The sequence below is a fragment of the Phocoena sinus genome, chromosome 2 (genome assembly GCF_008692025.1).
Source record: "Phocoena sinus isolate mPhoSin1 chromosome 2, mPhoSin1.pri, whole genome shotgun sequence".
Classification (NCBI taxonomy): Eukaryota; Metazoa; Chordata; class Mammalia; order Artiodactyla; family Phocoenidae; genus Phocoena; species Phocoena sinus.
Genome location: NC_045764.1, coordinates 12238715 through 12265931, shown reverse-complemented (window position 1 = coordinate 12265931; position 27217 = coordinate 12238715). Strand labels below are relative to the sequence as shown.

Genomic DNA, 27217 nt, shown 5'->3' with positions numbered 1-27217 from the left:
AAGTTAATTTTTTGAAGGTCCAGCATTCTTTTGTATGTAGATATCCAGTTGTCCCAGCACCATTTGTTGAAAAAGCTATTCTTTCTCCCATTTAATTGTCTTGGCACCCAGTCAAAGACAATTGATCATACACATATGGCTTTATTTCTGGACTCTCAGTTCTATTCCACCGATCTATATGTTTACCTTTATGCCAGTACCACATGGTCTTGATGACTGTAGCTTTGTAGTAAGTCCTGGAATTGGGAAGCACGAGTCTTCCAACTTTATTCTTTTTCAAGATGATTTTTCATATTAGGTTTGTAAATAAATGATGATTTAATGGGTGACTAAATGAATGAATGTTAGCTTTTTTTTTTTTTTTTGGCTACACTATGCGGCAAGCAGGATTTTTAGTTCCCCAACCAAGGGATCGAATCTGTGCCCCCTGCAGTGGAAGCCTGGGATCTTAACCACTGGACCGCCAGGGAAGTCCAAATTGTTTGCATTTTTAAAAGTTTTATTTTGGTAGGAGGGGAAGAGGTTAGGAATTTTTTTTCTTTAAAGGAATGCAGCTAAGATACACACATACATGTACATATCTTCAAAAAACATGCTGGGATTGGGTCCTATTTTGAAAAGGGTCCCAAAACAACAAACCAAGACTTAATTGCAGTTTCAACCTTCTGCTGAAATGTAATCTTAATCATATATGGAAAAAAAATCTGAAAAAGTATATCTATGTATCTATCTATCTATCTCTCTCTCTCTCTATATATATATATCTATATATCTGAATCCCTTTGCTGTACACCTGAAACTAACACAACATTGTAACTTAACTATACTCCAAAATAAATTAATTAAAAAATAAATAGCTATGAAAAAATTTTTTTAAATGTAATCTTAACCGGTTTGGAATTATTCTGATTGGCACTATTGAGCTCACCTGTCACGTAGGTCTTCTCCATTCCCCAGAGGAAGAAGCAGTCTGCATGATAAAACACTCACGGGCCGCCAGCCCACACCAAAGTCCTGACCTAAAAATAATTTTCTTCTTTTTTGCTAATAACGCCCTTACCCCACCCTTCTTCCTATAAAAAAAATTTTCCATTTTCTACAACAGGTGGAAGCACCCTTCTAGCTGCTGGATGGGATGTTGCCTGATGGAATTAAGCCCGAATCTCTTAATAAAGCCAATCAGATCATCAAATTTACTCAACTGAATTTTTTTTGACATTCCTAATTTGGTACATCAGACCTAGCCTGTCTTCTGCGTAGCTAGTCTTGTTTTCTTTTTTCCCCCCTGTGTTTACTCCAGTCTGTTCAAAACACATTCTTGCTTTAGGATTTGCAGTGATGAAATCTAAGTAATTTCCCTTTTCTGGTTAGCCAGTGGGGTCTACAAGCTCCCAATGGGGTGTCACCAGAAGCTGAAAAGACGGTTAGACTTTTAAGTGGTTGTTTTTCCTTCTGAGTTGATTTGCCTAACAGGTTCATGTGACCCGAGCAAACGCTGCTGGGATCCTGCAGTCACACCCACTACAGCAAATTAAAAGCCCTGGCTGAGGTCAGGAGACCGAGATCGTAATTCTGGCTTCTCCAGTGTCTTGGGAACTCCTCTTCCATAAATTCACTCATTCAGTAAATATTAATTAGTTCCAACTACGTGCCAGGCTCTGTGCTGGGGTTCGTGACTCTAACAAACCTTTGGTTTCCAAGACTAAGTCTTCCATTCATGGAATTTACGTTTCAGCGGAAGGGTCGGGGGAGGCGTATGCCACAACGTAAGCTATTTCCTCATCAGTAAAACGGTGGGACAGCTTCCTAGGTTCCCTTTGAACGTTTAGGGCCTGTTCGTTTAGCATGTGATCAAAGCTCAGAATATAGCAAGAGCTGCCTACTACTATACAGTCAGTACACGGTTGATCATGTGCGTATTACGGCTTTCCTTTACAAACAGGGACAACTAACACAATTGGGTAGAACTATGTTCAAAATTCTATTCAATTTCAACACACTGGCGATGCATCATGACCCTCTCTACTTTGCCTCTGACCCATGGTTAGCAGCTGCTCCTAGTTTCAAAAGGCTCGGTTAGGCATTTGGTATTTCGCCCGTCTTGTATTTGCTCGTCGTCACGGGTTAGAACTGCAGAAAAGTTGGTTTCGGTTTAGCAGGGCAGCAAGGTGCTGGGGAGAAAGGGAGGCGTCACGCTACGTTAACAATACAACCCAAGGGACTGAATGAAAAAGACGGCAGTGGTGCTATGACCAGGCAGAGGCCGTGCAGGTTTCACAGCAGCTCTCCGTTCTCCATACCAAACCCGGAAGCTTCTTCCAAAACGCGCCCTTTCAGCATTCTAGCCCGCCCCAAGAAGTGCCCATCCCGCCACGACCGCTGCAGCAACCCAGGAAAGCGCGGCATCTAAAACTGCGGCTGAGGTCAGGCTGCGGCAAAGATTCCCTTGACGGTACAGAGTGCTCCGAACCTCGCTCGCCCGCCCGCGTGCCCGCGCCGCGGGCCAAGCCCATGACGTCGCCGGACAGGGCGGGGCGAGCCGGAGGGGCAGGACGAACCCCGGCGGTTGAATGGGGCGACGCGACGAGCCGCGCATTCCAGCGGGGGCACGTGACGCGGCCGCGCGGCCTGAGGTAAACAACCGCGGCCCCGCCTCCTGGCCCCTCAGCGAGCCGCGCGCTGCTCCTAGCCGGTGGGACGCGCTCCAGCAGGGCGGGCGGCTTCCTCCGAGAGTCCCCAGCGGCCGCCGCGGGCCGGAGCAGCTGCAGCGGGCGCACGCGTCCCGGGTCTGCGGGCCGAGCGCGCCGGCAGGGGTCGAGCGCGCGTCCCCTCCCCGCCCCCACCGCGTGCTGTGGCGCAGCAGGAATTTGGCGGGGCCCCGGGCGCTATATGCGGCTCCTGACGCGCCGGCGGCCCTTTGGTCATTGCTATTCTCGGGGCACTGGGTCACCGCGCTCGGCCGGCCCCCTCTCCCGGGCCCGGAGGGTGTGTCCCCTCACCGGGGCTCGGCGCGCCTATAAGGGGCCGAGCGGCGGGCAGGGACATGCAGCTCTACAGCAGCGTCTGCACCCACTACCCAGCCGGGGGCCCTGGTCCCACGGCCGCAGCCCCCGCTCCTCCCGCCGCTGCCGCCGCCGCCCAGTTCAAGGTATCGCTGCAGCCCCCGGGACCCGCCGGCGGCGCGCCGGAGCCCGATACCGGTGAGTGCCAGCCGGCCGCGGCCTCCGAGCCCCGCGAAGCTGCCGCCGCCCCCGCCGCCAAGATGCCCGCCTTCTCCTCCTGCTTCGAGATGGTGTCTGGGGCCGCCGCCCCCGCCTCGGCCGCCGCCGCCGCCGGGCCGCCCGGCGGGTCCTGCAAGCCGCCGCTGCCGCCGCACTACACGTCCACGGCTCAGATCACCGTGCGGGCCCTGGGCGCCGACCGGCTCCTGCTGCGCGGCCCGGACCGCGGCGCCGCGGCGCCCGCCGCCCCGCGCGGCCGCTGCCTCCTGCTGGCTCCGCCATCCGGCGCCCCGGTCCCCCCGCGGCGGGGCTCCTCGGCCTGGCTCCTGGAGGAGCTGCTGAGGCCCGACGGCCCCGAGCCAGCCGGCGTGGACGCGGTCCGCGAGGGGCCCGAAAGAAACTTCCGACTGAGCGAGCAGCGCCAGGCCCTGGCCGCCGCCAAGCACCGCGGCCCCGCGCCGCCCCCGGAGAGCCCGGAAGCCGGCCCCGGCCCGTGGGCCGAGGAGCGCCCTGCGGAGAGGAGCCTCCGGGGCTGGGACAGGGCCGGCGACCGCGTCCACCCTCCTCCCAGCGCCGACGAGGCGCGGCGGCCCGACCCGGAGGCCGAGGCGCCTCCGGCGCGAAGCGGCGAGGCGGTCCCGGGTGGCGCGGCCGAGGCGGCGATCGTCTCCAGGTCGGATCCCAAGGATGAGAAGCTGGCCCTGTACCTGGCCGAGGTGGAGAGGCAGGACAAGTACCTGCGGCAGAGGAACAAGTACCGATTTCACATCATTCCCGACGGCAACTGCCTCTACCGAGCGGTCAGCAAGGCGGTGTACGGGGACCAGAGCCTGCACCGGGAGCTGCGGGAGCAGACGGTGCACTACATCGCCGACCACCTCGACCACTTTAGCCCCCTGATTGAGGGCGACGTGGGGGAGTTTATCATCGCCGCTGCTCAGGACGGGGCGTGGGCCGGGTACCCTGAACTTCTGGCCATGGGGCAGATGCTGAACGTGAATATACATCTAACTACTGGCGGGAGGCTGGAGAGCCCCACGGTGTCTACCATGATTCACTATTTGGGCCCAGAGGATTCCGTAAGGCCTAGCATTTGGCTCAGTTGGCTCAGTAACGGACATTACGACGCGGTGTTTGATCACTCCTATCCGAATCCGGAGTATGACACTTGGTGCAGGCAGACTCAAGTGCAAAGAAAACGCGACGAAGAACTCGCCAAGTCCATGGCCATATCCTTATCCAAAATGTATATTGAACAAAACGCATGCTCTTGAAGTGTCTGAACCCCTCCACCCTGGGAAAATTGCAGACCTAATTTGTGTTTGGAGAATTACATGAACTCTAATCAGGGTAATAGCACTTTTAAACTTTCAAGTAGATTTACTGTAGGTGTAATGCCTTAATCATTTTTTTGAATGTTTTCTCCTCAGAGCTGAAGGTTGCTGGGCACCTAAGTGATGTTTCATGATAGCTTTGGGTGATCCTACTGCTATTTATCATTGGCTGTATAAAGTTGGCACTACTTAGTTTGCAAGCTGGTTTCTCACAGTGTAAATTTTGTTCTTTCCTGGTAATCTATTTTCTATAAGAATGTATTTTTGCACAACATTTTTAACAATTGGTGTATCTTCATCTATGATGTGTTCCATTTTGACACACAGCTTTCCGGCATAAATCCAGAGAAGTGCTTTATATGAAGTTTATTATTTTGAACAGAGTTTGTGATTTAGTATTTTTTGTTGTTGAATTTGAATTTTACAGTTCCTAAGTAATTATTTAAAATGGATATTGATGCATTCATATTACCAGATGATTGGCCCATTCCGTTTTGATGAAACAGATTTGTTGTTTGGAAAATCATTATTTTTCTAGAAATGGTCAACCTTTTAAAGAGAAAATACTTAAGGGGAGGTTATGGGAAGAATTTTTTTTTCTTTAAAGAATAGTACCAGCTCTTACTTGAACGAAAGTCTGATATTTGCTGATGGCAGAGTGATTATTCTGTACTCTGGTTGAGGTTTAGAGTAGATTGTCTGGTGCTCTCAATTGTTTTTATTTATATTTGTCGAAAAAATAATTTTAACGTGATAGAAGACTGTGACGAGATAAGCCTCCTGCTTTATATATAGCCTCTTGGATTCACCCGAGAGACTGAAAAACTAATGGCATAAATGCCCCCAACCGACCTTGGCAATTATTTTCCAGCAGAAGAGTACTGTCTTCACAGTCTATTCCTGTTAAATTCTTTCACAAGGCAAAATAGGATTGCCCTGTATTATGTACAAATAAAAATGTCTGTATACAAGAGCTTGTATGGTTTGCTGGGTCAAACAATGTTTCCAACCTAAAACCTATCTCATTTCCACTTTAACTACTTGTAGTCGTATTTATTAAGTAATGCAGTTTGTACTTTTTTATTTTGTAACATTTTGTGATTTTTTGTACAATATCGTATTTGTACAATTGAGCAATTCTCAGCTGATGGAATGAATGCATAAAATGTGTAATTTTACTTTTACGTCTTTTTGGCTAAAGTGATTTTTAAATGATAAAGTGACATCTGTAGGAACCTTTCTTACATGTATACAATTTTTTTTTTATGTGTAAAGATGTCAGAATTATGAGAGGTTTCTTAAGTTCTCACGTAAACAGGATAGGACAACCGGTAATTTCAGAGGATAAGTCTCAATGAAATGTAATTTAAAGGTGGAATAACTCAGGAAATTGCTCTCATTATTTCTCATTTTTAATTCCTATCCAAGACTATAGATGTACCAATGGCTAATGAACAGGGAAATGCAAGTATTGTGTTAACCAGCACAATCTCTAAGTATAGTTTTGTGTGCCCACTGTCAGCACAGATTTTATGTTTTAAAGAGTAAACAAAGCAGTGGCCTAACTTTTATCCAGTCTGGCCTCTTGAGATCAAGGGAATGCATTAATTTTAAGATGTGTTATCAGATTTAGTTGAGAAGCGTGTTTGTATACATAATGCTGGTAGTGTCTGTATACATAGTGCTGGTATGCCTATTGCAGGATATGCACAGCTAGTTTGGATTTTTTAGTTTTCAGTTGATGTCATGGTAATAGACAACTGACTTTGAGTTCCTTGCTTGACTGTGGAAGGATGGTCAAGGACCAATGGAGGGACTTCCCTGGTGGCGCTGTGATTAAGAATCCGCTTGCCAATGCAGGGAACACGGGTTTGAGCCCTGGTCCGGGAAGATCTCACGTGCCGCAGAGCAGCTAAGCCCGTGAGCCACAACTACTGAAGCCCACGCGCCTAGAGCCCGTGCTCTGCAACAAGAGAAGCCACCGCAATGAGAAGCCCGCGCACCACAACGAAGAGTAGCCCCCGCTTGCCGCACCTAGAGAAAGCCTGCGCGCGGCAACGAAGACCCAACGCGGCCAAAAATAAACAAGGACGAGTGGAAGGATCCCGTTGGTTATCAAGGAAAGGCAATTGGTCAGAGGTTTAAGTGCCACCTAATCATGAATCTCTGGTTTTTAGGTAAGATGAGGTTTGCTTCTCTAATTATGTAACTTGGGAAGAAAGAAAGACTTTTATTTGAATTACGCAGCTAAATGTCGTTTTCCCCCTTTTCTCCACCTTATTTAGAGACGTATAAAATTTGGGGATGCTTAAAGTTTACAGAAGGAATGAATAGACTTAATTAGGTATAAGTTCCTAAAAGGCATCTGTAAGCCCATTACTATTTTGAGGAAACAGTTTCCTCTGTGTTGTTCTGTTTCATTTTCAAATTAGGATCCCAAGTCCTTGATTTAGATTCCCAAGGAGGGTGATACGTTTAAATAAAACTCGGTGGGTCCCAAGATTGTATTACGTGGCACCATGTTATTTTGGTTGTCTTGCCTGAAAGGTTTATGTTTTTCTCATCCTCTTTCTATAGTTTTTCGTTGTCGTCGTTGTTTGGAAGAAATGTAATATTCGTCACTCCCTGTGCTACATGTTTATTTTCTACTGCCATACCACTTTTGTTCATTAGTAGTAGCAATTCTGGATCACCGAGGACTTGAACAGTGGAAGGTGTGGAAATGTGGTTGACTCTGATTTCCTTTCAGCAGACAGATTTATTAAACAGTTCATTCCTTCAGTTACTCATGTAGCAGCTAAGAGGCTCAAAACCGTGTGAAGGAAGCAGTTGATGCTATGAGCTAAAGCTTCTTTAGCGTTTACTCCCCCATAAATTATGATGGGGGAGTATAGAATCTATAAGTAAGTCCAATTGTGTTTTCAGGTAAAGTAGTATGAAAATCATACTAGTAATTTAAACTTTTATTAAAGGAGTACCTAGATAAAAACTATGAGACAAATAACTATTAGTGTGATTTTTTTTTTTATTACTGTCATTTAAAAACTAAAATGGCCTAGTAGGTCAGGATTTTGGTGAAAACCTAAAACCCAATTCCTTGATCCTCTTGTTCGTTTTGCACTCACATTTTTCTCTTAAGATAAAACAGACTCATGGTAGCATTTTTAAATTGAACTTAGTAAACCACTATTGATAAGTTGCATGAGGGCATGTACCTGTGATTCTTCAGTTACGTTTCTCTAAACTGGTAGTCTATATGCTTTGTGTAGTAACATTTCATTAGGCACAAAGCCTTTTCTCAGAAGCCACATTTTATAGAGGAGAGGAAATGCATTAGCATCCTTTGAACATCAGAATTGGTTATCTTCAGCTTGGGTAAATATAGTCTTATACTGCAATGTTTTCGTCATAATTTTTGTACTGAAAAAAAATAGAGATCGAGATAATCTCACTACTTTATGGGTTTTTCCTCTTTCCCAAAGAGATGGGAAAGTTTAAACTCTAAAATTTTACCATGCTCTTCGGTGTGCTCATATGAAGGAAGAGCATTGAGAATAAAAATAGATTTCAGACCTTTGGACATCGGATAAATTCATATGTAGGTAAATGTAGTGGAATAATTCAAGAGTGTATACTTCAAATGTGTAACGTATTCAAATTTAAGGTATTTGTCACATGAGATCATAAGTCCAGACCTTATTATTTATTTATTTTAAAATTTTTATTGGCGTATAGTTGATTTACAATGTGTTAGTTTCAGGTGTACAGCAAAGTGAATCAGTTATACATATATCCACTCTTTTTTTTAGTGTTTATTTCTTTTGACATCCCTAGAGTGTCTATAACTATCTCAAAGAGGCACTGAGAAACTAGCTGGCATTTCATTCAGTTTCATTCCCCAAATGTACTAAGTGCAATGGGCATGGGCTCTATTATGTTCCCTCATGAGTCTCCTGGTTTCCAGCCCAGTACCTAGCAGAGTAAATGTTCAGTAAATACTCACTGAATGAAGAAATTTTTTTAAAAAAATAAGGCATCTTATTATTATTTAACTTTGCATACCTTTTATTGAATGGGCCATATCTTTTTTTATATATAAATTTATTTTATTTATTTTATTTTTGGCTGCGTTGGGTTTTTGTTGCTGCATGTGGGCTTTTCTCTGGTTCCGGCAAGCGGGGGCTACACTTCGTTGCAGTGCACAGGCTTCTCATTGTGGTGGCTTCTCTTGTTGGGGACCGCGGGCTCTAGGCACGTGGGCTTCAGTAGTTGTGGCACACGGGCTCAGTAGTTGTGGCTCATGGGCTCTAGGGCACAGGCTCAGTAGTTGTGCACGGGCTTAGTTGCTCCATGGCATGTGGGATTTTCCTGGACCAGGGCTTGAACCCGTGTTCCCTGCGTTGGCAGGTGGATTCTTAACCACTGCGCCACCAGGGAAGCCCCTGAAGGAAGAAATTGAAGGGAAGTATGAGCTTGGGAATATTTAGTTGGCGGATGTGAAAATTAAATAACGATGATTTGACCCTACAATTACTGGGAATCATCACTGCCAAAGTAATTCTGAGCATTTTAAACTGAAGTAGTATTATAAAAAGGGTATTAAAGTATTGAATTCTATAATGGGAAAAAAAAGGTTTTGAAACCAAAAATTAGAATTTATTGATTTAATCTTTGTGTCATCTTCCAAATCTTGAGGCCTCAGCTCAGAAAGATTATTTAAAAGTAGGACTTCAGGGCTTCCCTGGTGGCGCAGTGGTTAGGAGTCCGCCTGCCGATGCAGGGGACACGGGTTCACGCGCCGGTCCGGGAAGATCCCACATTCCGCGGAGCGACTGGGCCCGTGAGCCATGGCCGTTGAGCCTGTGCGTCCGGAGCCTGTGCGTCCGGAGCCTGTGCTCCGCAACGGGAGAAGCCACAACAGTGAGAGGCCCGAGTACCGGGGAAAAAAAAAAAAAAAGTAGAACTTCACTAATTTGAAGTGATTTTGAAGGTGTTGCCATATCCAAAGGGAGTTGCTCTGACTTGCTTTAGGGGTAACATCCAACCCAATTCCAGTCTACAGCAATTCCTAGTTTTGCTATGTTTTCTTCCTGTGGCTTGGTTGGGGAAGAAATGTTGCACAGATTTCAAGCATGCTTTAGGACTGTTGTGTTCAGTAGTCCTGGCTGCATGCTTATTCCATTGGTATGGGGCCTGGGCAAGTAGCATGAATCAGATCAAAACAGATCTATTGGGAGAAAAATCAGTGTATTTCTTCCTACTGTAAATTAGGCCAGTGGCGATTATTCTATGAGTAATGTTCAGAGTTCAGAGAGATTATTCTATGAGTAATGTTCAGATTATTCGTAGTAAAACGTTATCTAGGCTGCTTTCTCACAAGTGAATTTTCTAGATAATTGAACAGTCCATTTATGTGTAAAATAAAAAATAGACTGCTTTTGATAAAATTCTTTCAAAAGTAATCTATGGGGCTTCCCTGGTGGCGCAGTGGTTAAGAATCCACCTGCCAATGCAGGGAACAAGGGTTCGAGCCCTAGTCCGGGAAGATTCTACGTGCCGCGGAGCAACTAAGCCCGTGCTCTACAACTACTGAGCCTGCGCTCTAGAGCCCATGTGCCTAGAGCCTGAGCTCTGCAACAAGAGAAGCCACCGCAATGAGAAGCCTGCACACCGCAGCAAAGAGTAGCCCCTGCTCGCCGCAACTAGAGAAAAGCCTGGGTGCAGCAACAAAGACCCAGTGCAGCCAAAAATAAAATAAATTAATTAAAAAAAACACTATTCACTTTATAGCAGTATACCATATATACTCAATATTTTTTTTAAAAAGGAATCTATGGTACACTTATTTGCCTTTGTAAAATAACAATACAGTTTAATCTTCCCTTAATGACTGAGGGGCCTCATGATGGCATGGGTCAATGGCCGTGAAGCCTTGGCAGATTGCTGAGATGTGACAGTCCCTTTGTACTTTAAAGGCTCTCAGAGAGTTGGGACTTTTATCTTTGTGTTTTATTCTTTCCTGTCTCCTCCCTCACTTTCTGATTGTTCCTCTCACCACTATCTCTTTCCAGCCTTAATTCTCCATCATAATTTCCTATGTTGAATTACAGACACCATCAAACATGCTTGTCAGAAGTGACTCTAAGATAATAGGATATGGGTTTCTCATTCGCGACCAGGATGCTCTGCTATGAGTAATGTGCTTAAGCTTTAGTTTTTGGTCAACCAGAGAGCTTTTTGCCTTTGTCATCTTCTTTGCATTCTTTAGTGGTATCCTGGACATGCTGAATTTGTCTGATTAAGGGACTTGTGAATGTGGGCAGTGGAACATTAAAACAAAAAAAACAAAACAACATGGGTTAGTTGTTGTAATTCTCAAAATTGGAGTTGACTTGTCATTGCCTGGTTAGTATTTTGCTCCATCTCTGGCATATGGAATCCTTTATAGCAAGTACCTGTCATTGTCTTCCTTTTGCTTATGCATTTTTATCGATAGTGTTTGTTTCCTAATGGTGTTTTTAAAAAATATATCAAAGGTTTAACTTTTTAAATAGTCAAATCTCTTGAATTTTTGTGATTCTTTTTTGTCTTCCAGTTTTATTGAGATATAATTGACATACAGCCTTGTATAAATTTAAGGTGTACAACATAATGATTTGACTTACATACATCGTGAAGTGATTACCACAGTAAGTTTAGTGAACATCCTTCATCTGACAGATACAAAATTAAAGAAATAGAAAAAATAATTCTTTCCCCTGTGATGAGAGCTCTTAGGATTTTCTCTCAACAACTTTCATGTATAACATACAGCAGTGTTAATTATATTTATCATGTTGTACATTACATCCCTACTACTAAGTTATAACTGGAATTTTGTACCCTTTGTCTTCATCCAGTTCCTCCTCCCCTGATCCCTGACCTCTGGTAACCACAAATCTGATCACTTTCTCTGTGAGTTTGTTTGTTTTTGAAGTACAATTGACCTACAACACTATATTAGTTACTGGTGCACAACATAGTGATTTAAAATTTCTATACCTTTCAAAATGATCACCATGATTAGTCTAGTTACCATGCTATGCATTTTTCTATTCAGTTTTCCAGTCCACCAAGATGTGCTAATGATGAAGTAATTCAAATATCAGGTCTTGGGCTTCCCTGGTGGCGCAGTGGTTGAGAGTCCGCCTGCCGATGCAGGGGACACGGGTTCGTGCCCCGGTCTGGGAGGATCCCACATGCCGCGGAGCGGCTGGGCCCGTGAGCCATGGCCGCTGAGCCTGCGCGTCCGGAGCCTGTCCTCCGCAACGGGAGAGGCCACAACAGTGAGAGGCCCGCGTAACGCATAAAAAAAAAAAAATATCAGGTCTTCATCGAAGACTCCAAATCACAGTACACATAGGTCTAGTACAAATAAGAATTTAAAAAAATTTCCTCTCTCTAATACTTCTTTAATAAATGTATATTATGTCTGCATTGTGTAAATAAGATAGTATTCCTCATCCTGGCCTTCCCTTTCCTTGAAAGTAAAATTTTTTTCCTCATACTGATTAGAATGGTTGAACAGGTTCAGTAGGCACCTTGCATTAGTATGCTGACAAATAGAATTTAGACAATTTTTGACAATAGACGATAGAATGACAATTTTTTAAATTTAATTTTTACTTTATATTAGAGTATAGGTGATTTACAATGTTGTGTTAGTTACAGGCATACAGCAGAGGGATTCAGTTATACATCGCTTCTCTGCCTTTTGGCTAAGATCAAGTGCAGTTATATCCATTCTTTTTCAGATTCTTCTCCCATATAAGAATCTTCTCTCATATAGGTTATTACAGAATATTGAGTAGAGTTCCCTGTGCTAGACAGTAGGTCCTTGTTGATTATCTATTTTATATATAGTAGTGGGTATGTGTTACTCCCAAACTCCCAATTTATCCCTCCCCTCCCCTTTCTCCTTTGGTTACCATAAGTTTGTTTTCAAATAGACAATGACAATTTGAAAAAAGTCCAGTGGTGTATGTGCATTTTATATTTTGAAGCAGTTAAAGTAGAACCCTCTCCCTCTCTTCCCACTCCCTGCCCTACTGCCTCCCAGCCTTTAACACTTTGAATTGGAATGATTTTAGGAAGTGTTGATGTCAAGTAGATTGGCAATGTGTAGAGAGGCAGTCTCCGTGATTTTGCTTGAAATAATGATTGAGTCTAAACGAATGTTCCACTTAGAAGTTCTCTGAATAATTTTAGCAATGGACTATGTGGTTGCATTTCTTAGCTTATCAAGGTACAACAAAGTGGTGTGCAAAATAGGTAACTGTGGAGGGAATTTATACCAGTGTGTCACAGAACACCTGTGCAGCCAATGTGTAAAATAAACTCAAATAAGCCTTTCAGTTCTAATGACAAACAGGAAACATTCACGCTTTTTGTTTCTTGCAGTGAAATTTGAGCTATACTGGTGATGTAATAGGAATGAAAGAAGTAGAACACAGGAAATTCTTGGCTGTCATTTCACTGTCTTTGCCATCTTGTTGAAAAGTGCAAACCTGGGGGAGTAAACAATTATGCCTTTTACTTTAAACAATGCTCATGACTCTGTAAACAGTCGGTGCCTGAGACAGACACCCCAGTAATTCCAGGTATATACAGAATTCCTCAGTAATTCCAGCTTATACAGAATTCCAGGACAGTGAAGAGAGAGATTTAAGATGTATGTTGAACTTTTCCATAGAAGATAGTTCTCTGACAGATTTTTCATTACTTTTTCATTTTATTGATTGACTGTTGGCAGATGTCGCTGCTACTCAGAATTGTGGCAATTTGTAAACAGATGGTTATACTGATTTAGAAAACAGCTTGACCCTACAGGAATAGACAGCATAATTTTAACAGTTAAGCTAAGCTGTTGTAATAAAAAGAAATTAAGAAGAAAATTCTTTAAGAAGAAAAATATAATATTGAAGTATCTGGGAATAAAGTGAATTAAATATACATTAACTTGTTTTGCATTACAAAGATATAAAAGTAGAATTAATAGGGCTTCCCTGGTGGTGCAGTGGTTGAGAGTCCACCTGCCGATGCAGAGGACACGCGTTCGTGCCCCAGTCAGGGAAGATCCCACATGCCGCGGAGCAGCTGGGCCCGTGAACCATGGCCGCTGAGCCTGCGCGTCCGGAGCCTGTGCTCCGCAACGGGAGAGGCCACGACAGTGAGAGGCCAGCGTACCGCAAAAAAAAAAAAAAAAAAGTAGAATTAATAGTTGCCATAATTTAGGGTTCCTGATCAGCTTCTCAGCAATGTGTTTGCCACAGATTAAATATATACATGTTGCAAAGCCTTCCATATTTTGAGAAGGCTGCTATTCTTCTATTTATATTCTTAATTATTCTTTAGTATATCAGAAAGATCTCAATAACCTGGCCTTCAACACAAGCCTTGGTTTTCTTCAGAAAAAGCAGTATATAAAACTTTTTCCTTTTTAGGTTTTTATGGATCATGCTTCTTTAGGATGTTGCTGGTTTTACTTTTCCCTCTTTCTGTATTTTTTAAAAAAATAATTAATTTTTGGCTGTGTTGGGTCTCTGTTGCTGCGCGCGGGCTTTCGCTAGTTGTGATGAGCGGGGGCTACTCTTCGTTGAGGTGCGTGGGCTTCTCGTTGCGGTGGCCTCTCTTGTTGCGGAGCATGGGCTCTAGGTGCGCGGGCTTCAGTAGTTGTGGCAGGCAGGCTCAGTAGTTGTGGCTCGCAGGCTCTAGAGCGCAGGCTCAGTAATTGTGGTGCATGGGCTTAGCTGCTCCGCGGCATGTGGGATCTTCCTGGACCAGGGTTCGAACCCGTGTCCCCTGAATTGGCAGGTGGATTCTTAGCTACTGCACCACCAGGGAAATCCCCCTCCTTCTCTATTTTTGAATTATTTTTCTTTTATATTGTCCTGCTTGGTTTTCTTTTAGAATAGTTTTATGTGGTCTACTCTGCTTAAAATTAGGTGGTCTTTCCTAATTTTCACTAATTTACTAAGTCTTTAAAAAGAAATAAGGAAACTTCACCTCAGCCGCTAAAAAAGAAAACAAACAAATATACCATTAGTGGGTACTTAGTGGGCTAGAGGCTCCATTTATAATTTAAGGATGAGGCTTCCCCACTCAAGGTTAGTAAGAATATTCATATACATGGGTCAGAGCAGCCAACCGCAAAGATAACTCACCCCAAGAGATGGTCACTAAAGTTCTTTTTGAGCAGGATGGGGTGGTTCTCCCAGTTAAGTCGGGGCAGCTGTACTACAAGCGTATTCTTAGCAGGAGTAGTCAGAAGTAATTGATATAAAGAAAGCCATAACTGACCCGAGTATCTATATCTAAATTATCTATCTGTATGTCTGTCTGTCTGTCCATCCTGTTGCAGGAATGTACTGTCACAAGACAAGAGTGGTGGTCTGTATGATGCCTAGAGAAAAGACAGCCAAGGAACACAGATGGCAATACATGGGTCAGTGTATCTCTACTTTTATTGAGGTGAGAAGGTGCTCTGGGCAAGCCATGCTAATATGCTGAATAGAGAAGAAAAATAAAGGAAAACAGTTCTTGGAAATAGGAAGTAAATAATCATTCAACAAATTCATTCAACAAATATTGACTGCCTGGAGTAGGTACTGTGCTAAGTACTGTGTAAACTCGTAGGTTATATGGTAGATCTTTAATAGCTAGAGGCTATAATATTTGTATCTTGCACCAATTAGTTTGCTCATTAAGAAAGGTCTTTGGAGTCAAGTTGGCTGGGGTTCAAACTGAGGCATTCTACATCCTATCTAAAGCAAAAGAGGGACACTGACAAATGAAAAAGAAACAGCAAGTGAAAAGAAAAAGCAAAGGAGACAATGCAGTGAATGGAGGAAAAGCTAAAATAAGAAAAAAGTAAATCTGTAATTGACATCTTCAGAGAAATAAGATCCAGATCCTGGAGAAGGAATTGCTATATTTAGAAAGAACTCTTGTGAATTAAAAATAGCACAGCTGAAGTTAACATAGCACAGGTAAAGTTTGGAAGATAAATTGGAGGAAATCTCTCAGAAAGTGGAACAAGGAGACATGGAATGGAAAATAGGGACAAAATAAGAAAATGAGATTAATCTTGGAAGCCCAATATTTGACTAATAGGTTTTCCAGAGGTAGAACAAAGACAATAGTTGAGAAGAAAGACTACAAAAAAGATTTCCCAGAACTCAAGAATAGTCGTCTCTGGATTGTAAAGCCCCACAGAGTGTCCAGAGGGTCTTTGTGGACAGCCATACAGGTGTGTCTATGGGTTAAGATGAGACTAGTGCTCCCTAAAGTGGTGCAGTGAACAACATGTACAACTGTGTGTGGCCATCAAATGAATGCAAAAAGACCCATGCCACAGCATTTCAACTAGAAATTTCAGAGTATTAGGCATAAAAAAATAACCTCAAATCCTTCAGTGAGGAAAAATAAGTCACATCCAGAACCTTAGGAACAAGAATGGCATCAGACTTCTCCAGAGAAACATCATAACAGAAGACCATGGAAAAATGCTTCGCAAATTCTGAGGGAAAATTATTTCCAAGCTATAATTCTATACCTAGCTATATCAGTTAGTATTCTTAATTGTCATCAGCAGAATCTATTTAGTTAGTTTAAGCAGATAAGAAATTTATTGACTTCAGATTGCTTAGATGGTTTATGGAATTTTCTGGTGAGCTAGAGAATGCAGGCTTGTATACCAAGGTGCCAGGTCCACACCCAAAGACCACTGTGGGAGCTGCACTTGAGAAGACATCTCCACTACCACACCTGGCACAGACAGCACAGCGGGCAGCATGATGAAGAAGCTTCACTCTTGAGCCATACCTCCCCTCCAGACTAGATGTCTCTATTTCCATCATTTGCCAGAAAGATGGATTCTGCAAACAACTACTATCTCCTGTTGCTTACTTCCGAACTGAAGTCTCATAGAGGTATGTGTCATTAGTAGAGCTTAGGCTGCATACCTCCTTCTCCCAACCCCAGTAGCAAAAGAGCACATTCAAGATTCTACCTTGGAAAAGTGAGACTCAAGGTGTGGGAAATTTACCAAGGGAAGGTGATTAAAAGATCTTGGGTGGTATTGAAAATAAACAATATTTACTACACGCACCAAACTATTAAGAATGAGGGTAGAATAAACACACTTTCAGACATTCAAGTCTCAAAACAACTTACCACCCCCTCAACTTTTCTCAGAAATCTGCTGAAAGAAGTTCTACCTATACAAGGCTGTAAACCAAGGAAAATTAAGACACAGGATCTGGGAAACAGGCATCCATCTCAGATGAGACAAAGGGAATCCCCATAATGGTGGTGGTAAGAACCTTCAAGTTAAAGACTGGGCAGTGGGCCAGCCTGGAGCAGGAGAACTCTGGGCTTCAGGAGGCCTGGCTGTAAGAAGACAGTTTACCTAACGAGTGTGAATGTTGTTGGTGGGGATTGACACTGTGTTGAATAGTTTTGGGATAGACCAGTGAGAGGAACAGAAAACTAAGCAAATGGAAGAAAAGACAATTACTACTTTTAGGGCAAACAAAAAGTTTTACAAGGAAAGGAAATATAACCGAAACCCATTAAGTATATGTATTGAACTGTGAAAGATAATTTCATAATCATATACACCCTGAATATTGATTTAGCAAAAATGAAATATATATATTGAGACCAGAGGGGAAGTATATGTATGTGTGTGGGGTGAGGTAAGAATTAAATTCTTGTTTTCCATAGTAGAAAATTAATATATAATATCTCAGTGTAAAAATCAAGAAGAATTTAAGTATTTCCATTAAACTTAATGGTACCGTGTGTGTATATGAATATAAATTACATTTATATTAATAATTCACCTGACTATAATATAAGCACATTATTTTGTTTTATTTACTTATTTATTTATTTATTTTTGGCCTTGTTGTATGGCTTGTGGGATCTTAGTTCCCTGACCAGGGATCGAACCCGGGCCCTTGGCTGTAAGAGCATGGAGTCCTAACCACTGGACCACCAGGGAATTCCCTAAGCACATTATATTAAAATATAGAGGCAGAAAAAGACCTATATGCAGAAAACTATAAGATACTGATGAAAGAAATCAAAGATGACACAAACAGATAGAGAGATATACCATGTTTTTGGATTAGACAAATCAATATTGTGAAAATGACTATACTACCCAAAGCGATCTACAGATTCAGTGCAATCCCTATCAAATTACCAATGGCATTTTTCACAGAAAATTTAACAATTTATATGGAAACACAAAAGACCCCGAATAGCCAAAGCAATCTTAAGAACGAAAAAAGGAACTGCAGGAATCAGGCTTCCTGACTTCAGACTATACTACAAAGCTACAGTAATCAACACAGTATGGTACTGGCACAAAAACATGGAACAGGATAGAAAGCCCAGAGATAAATCCACGCATCAATGTTCACCTAATCTATGACAAAGGAGGCAAGAATATACAGTGGAGAAAAGACAGTCTCTTCAATAAGTGGTGCTGGGAAAACTGGACAGCTACATGTAAAAGAATGAAATTAGAACACTGCCTAACACCATACAAAAAAATAAAATGGATTAAACACCTAAATGTAAAGCCAGACACTACAAAACTCTTAGAGGAAAACATAGGAAAAACACTCTTTTGACATAAATCACAGCAACATCTTTTATGACCCACCTTCTAGAGTAATGGGAACAAAAATAAACAAGTGGGACCCAATTAAACTTAAAAGCTTTTGCACAGCAAAGAAAACCATAAATAAGATGAAAAGACAACCCTCAGAATGGGAGAAAATATTTTCAAATGAAGCAACTGACAAGGCATTAATCTCCAAAATATACAAGGAACTCATGTAGCTCAATATTAAAAAAACAAACAACCCAATCCAAAAATGGGCAGAAGACCTAAATAGACATTTCTCCAAAGAAGACATACAGGTGGCCAGCAAACACATGAAAAGATGCTCAACATCACTAATTATTAGAGAAATGTAAATCAAAACTACAATGAGGTATCATCTCACACTGGTCAGAATGGCCATCATCAAAAAATCTACAAACAATAAATGCTGGAGAGGGTGTGGAGAAAAGGGAACCCTCTTACACTGTTGTTGGGAATGTAAATTGATACAGCCACTATAGAGAGCAGTATGGAGGTTCCTTAAAAAACTAAAAATAGAACTACCATATGACCCAGGAATCCCACTCCTAGGCATATACCCAGAGAAAACCATAATTCGAAAAGATACATGCACCACAATGTTCACTGTAGCACTATTTACAATAGCCAGGACATGGAAGCAACCTAAATGTTCATCGGCAGAGAGGGGATAAAGAAGATGTGGTACATATATACAATGGAATATTACTCAGCCATAAAAAGGAACGAAATTGTGTCATTTGCAATTGTGTCATTATACCTAGAGATGGTCATACAGAGTGAAGTATGTCAGAAGGAGAAAAGCAAATATCGTATTTTAACGCATATATGTGGAATCTAGAAAAATGGTACAGATCTTATGGTACAGATGATCTTGCAAAGCAGAAATAGAGACACAAACATAGTGAACAAATATGTGGATACCAAGGGAAAAACGGAGCGGGGGATGAAATGAAAGATTGGGATTGACATATATACACTACTATGTATAAAATAAATAACAAATGAGAACCTATTGTATAGCACAGGGAACTCCATACTCTGTGGTGACCTAAATGGGAAGGAAATCCAAAAAAGAGGGGATATATGTATATGTATGGATGATTCAATTTGCTTTACAGCAGAAACTTACACAGCAGTGTAAAGTAACTATACTCCAATAACAATAAATAAATAAATATAAATACACACACACAGAGAAAATAAAATATAGAGGCAAATAACAGAATAAAGTTAAAAGAGCAAAACTAGTTACCTCTGGGGAGTGGGAGGGTTGTAGCAGGGACAGTTGTTTTCCATTTTAAACTACTGAACAATTTGATTAAAAAATATGTAAATAATAAAAATTACAGAGTAAATTCAGTATATTAAAGATCCTTGCAAGCTCTATGTCGCAGATTCTAGCTCAGTGCTGCTTTTTGGGTTTGTTTTATTGAAATATAGTTGATTTACAATGTGTTAGTTTCAGGTGTACAGCAAAGTGATTTGGCTGTATGTATATTTTTTTCAGATTATTTACCATTATAAGTTATTACAAGATATTGAATATAGTTCCCTGTGTTATACAGTAAATCCTTGTTGCTTATCTATTTTATGTATAATAGTTTGTATCTGCTAATCCCATACTCCTAATTTATCCCTCCTCGCATTCCCTGTGGTAACCATAAGTTTGTTTTCTGCGTCTGTGAGTCTGTTTTTGTTTTGTATATAGATTCATTTGTATTATTTTTTAGATTCCACATATAAGTGGTATCATATAATATTTGTCTTTCTCTGTCTTATTTCACTTAGTATGATATTCTCTAGGTCCATCCACGTTGCCACAAATGGCATTATTTCATTCTTTTTTTATGGGTAATATTCCATTGTGTCTCTTAATTCCATACGCCTATCTCACTTCTCCCCTCTTCCCCCTTCTCACTGGTAACCACTAGTTTGTTTTCTGTATCCGTGAATCTATTTCTGTTTTGTTATATTCACTAGATTTATTTTTCAGATTCCACATATAATTGATAACATAGAGTATTTATCTTTGTCTGACTTATTTCACTTAGCATAATACTGTCTAGGTCCATCCATGTTGCTACAAATGGCAGTATTTTATTCTTTTTATGGCTCAGTAATATTCCATTGTTATACCACATCTTCTTTACCCATTCATCTGTTGATGGACACTTAGTTTGCTTCCATATCTTGGCTATTGTAAATGATGCCGCTATGAGCATTGGAGTGCATGTATCTTTTCAATTTAGTGTTCTCATGTGCTTTGGACATATACCCAGGTGTGGAATAGCTAGATCATGTGCTATTTCTATTTTTAGTTTTTAAAGGAACCTCCATACTGTTCTCCATAGTGGCTGCACCAATTTACAATCCCACCAGCAGTGTACAAGGTTTCCCTTTTCAGGGAGTGATTTTCCTTGATGTATCTTGGCTTAAGATATAATTTTGTGTTTTTTCTTATAGAATTAAACATGCTAATTATTGAAAATACAAATATCTTAGATATGTTTTGGTAAGATCCCATGGGATAATTCTGCTAGAAGTGAAAGGGCTTGGGATTTGAGATCAGATCTGTATTAAGACCTTGCCACTGGAAGTGTGTGTGACTTTAGACAGGGAGAGAGTTCCTTATTCTCCCCGAACTTTGGTTGATGTCTTCACCTTTTAAATTGGGTGAATGTGGTTGACACATTTTGGGTTTCTCAGTTCTCACCCCCTTTCTCTGGAAACTTCCCTTTGCCCTTGTCCATTGGAATCAACCACTGGCAAGACTTCTGCCCCCGCTTTCATGGCTGATTCTACCTAGGTGTGCACGTCTGATTGCAGCCAGACTCAGTTTCTTTCATTTGGAAATTTGGCACATCTGTGGGCCTGGAATAGTAACCTTTGAATTTAGGGGACCATATGTGTAATCTCTTCCACAGAGTCCTGGAAGAGCAGAGAAAGTAGAGAGTTTGCAGAAAGAGAGAAGCATGAAGTAAATGTGCAGAGAGATCTGGGTGATATATGGAGAGAGAGTCCTGAGATTTTCATTTTCTGACATTGACCCCTTTCGAAGGCCCCACTGCCTTTCTGCATCCTTGTAATAAATTAACCTTTTCCCCTTAAGCTGTTTCAAGTTAGTTTTCATAACTTACAGATTGAGTCTTATTTCACGCAGGATAAAAGCAGCTGTCTGTACAGCTTATGCACTCCCCCATATCGCCTGGCCCTACCTCCACACTTGCTCTTTGGATATTTCACCCATCACCTCGTCTCCTTGCACCACTGGCTGCCTTCACCTCCTCTGCAGTGTGGCTTCAGCATGGCACCCATCATGGTGGGAGTTGTAGTGGTTTCAGTGACATTGGATTGGAGCCCCAGAAGTCTAATACAACTTCTTGCACTTCTGGACTCCAAGGAAACACTGAAACATAAGTCAGAGGACCTGGCTTCTCCAGCACCTACTTAACGGGCTAGGTAACCCAATCTGGAAGTGTGGTATAGTCCATCAGTGGGCTTTTGCTACAAAACCCCAAACTTAAACAACAAACACTTATTTCTCACAGTTATAAGGATGATCGGGCTGTTCTTTTAGTCTGGGCTCATCTGGGACTGTCTGGTGTAGAATGGAGTCACAGGTCTGTTGGTTGGCAGGCTGACTGGTCTTGCCGGGTGGGGGGTCTTCACCCACATGTCTGGCAGGTGGGTCAGTGTCAGCTGAGACAACTCCATGAATGTCTCATCACCCAGCAGATCAGCCCAGGGTCATTTTCATGGTGGCAGAAGTTCCCAGCAGTAAGAGAGGGCAAGCCCGGATGCTCAAGCACTTTTCAAGTTTTCTGTTCAGCATCATACTTGCTAATGTCCCCTTGGCCAAAGTCACATGACCAAACCAAGGTTCAAGGGCTGGAGAAATAAATTCCTCCTCTTTTTTTTAAAAACACCTTTATTGGAGTATAATTGCTTTACAAAAATTCCTCTTGTTAGGAATTGCTGTGCATTCACATTTCGAAGGGCCATGCAGTCAGGAATGGGAGGAATTACTGTGACCATTCTTGCAAACAATCTACCGCAAGGTGTTAATGCCTGCTTAGGGTGAACTTTGACATTAGAAGGTAGAACGACAAGCTCCACAGACCAAACCCTCTCTCTCTTTTTCCTCCTCAGTGGACTATTCTGAGGTGCACTGGTTCCACATACTCACCTTGGAGATGTCCTGGGTGACCATGTAGCTGTCTTGGGAGATTTCCTTCCTCCCTTATTCCTCATTCCCTCCCCTTGCTGCCCTGGGGTTGTACTCGCCCACAAAGCATTGCAAAGAGGGTTTTATTCAGCTTTGTTTCATAGGTATTCTGAGTTAAGACACTATTATATCAGATTCTTGAGAAGATTAAAGGGTACATGTTTCTGGGATCTACTCTATAAATTGTAACTTTTATTATTCTTATTACTAACAAAAATATTTCACAACAGTAAAATCTGAATGAACTTTAAGAGCTGAGATTATATAGGCGACATTCTCAAATCACACTGCGGCAAACTTAGAAATTAGTAAGTTTACAGAAAACACAACCTGATGGAAATAAGCAAACAAAAGACGAAACCCACAAAGGCTCCTATATAGTATCTGGTCAATAATACAAACAACAGACTATTTACAAAATAGATGGAAAAAATAGTATCTAAAAATCTCCATGGGGACATCCCTGGTGGCTCAGTGGTTAAGAATCTGCCTGCCAATGCAGGGGACATGGGTTCGAGCCCTGGTCCAGGAAGATCCCACATGCCATTGGAGCAACTAAGCCCCTGCACCACAACTACTGAGCTTGCACTCTAGAGCCCATGAGCCACAACTACTGAAGCCCACGTGCCACAACTACTGAAGCCCACGTGCCTAGAGCCCGTGCTCTGTAACAAGAGAAGCCACAGCAATGAGAAGCCCACGCACTGCAACAAAGAGCAGCCTCTGCTTGCTGCAACTAGAGAAAGCCCGTGTGCAGCAAAGAAGACCCAATGCAGCCAAAAATAAATAATTTATTTTTAAAAAGTTATATAAAAATAATCTCCATGGTATGTAGCCAGAATTATTCACATGATTAAATTCCTTATTCGTCTTGATAAACAAAAAAGAAGGCAAAAAGACATAATGTATTGACTTAAAATTTCAGAGAAAAGAACAAAAACATACCCAAGGAGAGAGACAAACAAGATAGCGGGAGTGTGTGGGAATCCGCTTTTAGTGGCTCATGAGAGCTGCTTGTTCAGTTTTCAAGAACTTGGTGAAGTGGTTGTTAAACTCAGGCATTATTTTAAATTGCATTATATAAACTTAAATCCACTGTATAAAATACAAAAGCAATAAATACTCAAGTCATCACTTCCTATTTTACTCCATTTCACTATTGTATATGGCCTTGAGTTTATTTATGTCTTTGGATATGTATGGTGGAAATACGAGGTAATAGTGTCCTATTGAGCTTCTATTCCCAATTCTGCATTCACTGATATCCCATTGGTGGCTGAAAATCAGCCACGGTGGAAGCCAGGGTGGAAGTATTTACACCACGGTATTTGGCAGTGCTACCAATCAGAGTCATTGCTTTCTTCTCCTCTTCCTCCTTTTCCACAGAGCTGTTGTTAAACATTTACCAGCTTACCACTGACCAGAGGTAAATAATCTTTTTTAAGGAACATGAATTTTCCAGCGTGAGATTAGAAGAAAAATTAAGATAAAGCATTAAGATATTTATAAAGTTTGCACTCATTTCAGTGCTCTGGGATGCTCTAAATCTCAAGGATACATTTCTTTGGTTGGGATGCTTGCAGTTAAATCAGTTCTAATTAATGCAAGATGGACCTTAATACTCACTCAAGAGTGACCCAGATCTCAGACTGTTTCTCTGGATTGCTGATGAGTAAGGACTGGTAATGAGTAAGTAACTATAGATGTTTCTAGCCAAGTCTCTGGATGCCTCTGGGCTACCCAGGATCTAGAAATGGGGGAAATGTACAGCTGTATAAATATGGATTTTGGTCAAATGAAATACTCTTATACATTTTTTTTCTATAAAGCATGAGAAAAATTTAGGTTGATGAGTATTAGTGAAAAAAATAATGTATAGCAACAGTGATTAAATCTCCTTTTCAGTATGGCGGTTATTTTCTTTGGATTTGAAATAATTCTTAGTAAAAAATTCTTCACAACAATTTGTGTTAAAGACATTTTAAGCTGTAATCTTACTTTGAAAAATAAATTAATGTTAATTTAAAATAGAGAATTAGGTTAACAGTGTTGGCTTGAATAAAAAACAGTGTGAGGGCTTCCCTGGTGGCGCAGTGGTTGAGAGTCCGCCTGCCGATGCAGGGGACGCGGGTTCGTGCCCCGCTCTGGGAAGATCCCACATGCCACGGGGCGGCTGGGCCCGTGAGCCATGGCTGCTGGGCCTGCGTGTCCGGAGCCTGTGCTCTGCAACAGGAGAGGCCACAACAGTGAGAGGCCCGGGTACCGTAGAAAACAAACAAATAAACAAACAAAACAGTGTGAGCCAGCATATGGTTCCATTAGATACCAGTAGTTTATCCCTGTTTGTTTTTTCAAATTCAATTTGAATTAAATTTGGGAAGAAAAGGTTCTCGTAATTCACTTTGTATACCTGATTAAGTTTTCTTTTAGTTTCACCATGTTAACATTTAAACGTAACACAGAAATGGATTTTGGAGGAAGAGAAATTGCAGCATTATGAAAGTTAACTGACACATTTTCTCCTTTATGCCCAAGTTGTGTTACGCTCCTGTGAAGCAAAGAAAAATATATTATTAGAGCAATTTATCCCTATATGAGAAGTATTGTATTTGAGCAGGCTATTCCTCAGTTTTTAAGAACTGTTTGTGCCCAAGTTTCTTGTGGCCTATAGTATATGTTCTATCTTTTAATTTCCTCACTTGATTTTTTTAAAGTTACTATTAGACTTTAGATTTTCTGTTTTAAGCCAAGACTTTTCCTTATGCTAGTGATTATTTCTAAAAATTCTCTTTAAATAATGGTAAGATTTATTTTCAAAGCAGATTTTCAACTCGAAAACAATCCATTTCCAAAGATGTCAACGAACCAAGTCTGACATCTGAACTTTCCTTTTAATTTGTTCTTGGCATTGTTGGCTCTTATGCATTCCCTGGGTTTATTAGAGCATGTGAAGCTCTTGTGACCCTCAGTTGATGTAATAAAACACGTTAATGTAAATTTGTCTTTTTCTGCACATTTGCCAATTCTGCACACTCGAGTCATTCAGATCTAAATTTAAAAGATTATATTTTGAAAGTAACAAACTAAATGATCCTGTCTAAATATACTAAAATATTTAAGCATCTGGATTTACTTTCAGTCTAGATTAAAGATCTCTGGGAAATGGGACTCTAGATTTTTTTCATTTGCCTTTGAGAGATAATCTAGCTGACTTATATATGAAAGTGGAGTTTCAGGCTGAATGGGATCTAGTGAGAATCGGGCTACTCTAGCAAACAAAATAGGAATAAAGGAAAGACATTGTGGATCATACCTCATCCTGGATCATGAAAATATATCACTGATCTGATTAGATAAGAGCTGAATTTGAGCCTTTAAGCATGATTTGAAGAGTCTCCTTCGAGAATCCAGATAGCTCTTTCACTTGCCTAACCAAGTATAAATAAATATTAGTTAAATAAGAGATAGGTAAGAAAATCATAATCTACAATAATCGTCTATGTTTTCAAACTAAACTTATATTTTTATCTGAAATCTTTTACTTTTCTAAATGTAAATTTAAGTAACAGTCTGGGTTACTTTACTCTAGGATTTACCCAAGTAAAATTGAGGGCTTTATCTGCAGTCTATTTTTGTATCATGATAATTTACCCATTGGGGGACTTCCCTGGTGGTCCAGTGTTAAAGAATCTTACAGTGCAGGGGACACGGGTTCGATCCCTGGTCAGTGAACTAAGATCCCATATGCTGCGGGGCAGCTAAGCCCAGTGCACCACACCTACTGAGCTTGCACGCCTCAACTAGAGCTGGCGTGCCACACACTACAGAACCCACACGCTCTGGAAACTAGAGAGAGGCCTGTACACCATAGTGAAAGATCCCGCATGCCTCAGCGAAGATCCCGCGTGCCGCAACTAAGACCCAACGCAGCCAAAAATAAAATATAAATAAGTAATAAATTAAAAAATAAATGTACCCATTGGAAGCAAGGGTGACATCTTGAGGATAAAGCAGTGTCTCCTGATGAGGGTTCCCACAACAGAATCGGCACTTTAATAAGCCTGCCCATCGTCCAACTGAAATCCAGGAACTGAGTAATGTTTGTCAGCTATTCACAGATCATGCCTGTACTGACACTTCTCAGTCTTTTAATCTGACTAACTGCTGGCTATTGACTTCATTAAATGCACTTGTAGATCAAAAATGTAGTGAGCTTAGCAAAATGACCAGCAATGACTGTTTACTTAAATTCTAAAAGCAGATTCTTTTAAGACAATACCTTTTGTATGAATTTTAAAGAACCTCTAATTGACGTTATGATTAATTAACAATCAAATCTGTCATCACCAGAAGAGCTACTACTACTTGATGGATTTTAACTAATAGATATCAGCCAACTGATATCCTTAGTACAAACATGATGCCCTCATAGAGTACACTATTTGGCTAATATATTCTGGATATGATGGCAGTAGTTTGCAGTCAGTTGTCAGCCAAAAAAAGAAAAACTAAGAGTCTTTCACAAAATACCAAAGGGGGTTGGGTGGGAGTGGAGTGAACTTTCTTTGCTTGAACACAGCAGAGATAAAGATGAATAATAGACATGTTTACCTGCACCGACGACCAACTAGTAGCCATCCAGACGAACACATGAAAATAAATTTGTTATGTTCTGGCACTATGGTTTTTGGGAAACTGATTTCTATCTGAAAAGTTAAGAAAGTGTTATTCATTCATT

The 27217-nt window shown here is 41.4% G+C and overlaps 1 protein-coding gene across 1 annotated transcript; it reads left to right on the top strand.

Annotated features, from left to right (window-relative positions):
* Positions 1 to 2648: 2648 nt before the first annotated feature.
* Positions 2649 to 5739, top strand: OTUD1 (OTU deubiquitinase 1). Its single transcript, XM_032624723.1, has one exon. The coding sequence runs from the start codon at positions 3044 to 3046 to the stop codon at positions 4493 to 4495; it is 1452 nt and encodes a 483-aa protein (XP_032480614.1). The 5' UTR covers positions 2649 to 3043; the 3' UTR covers positions 4496 to 5739.
* Positions 5740 to 27217: the final 21478 nt, after the last annotated feature.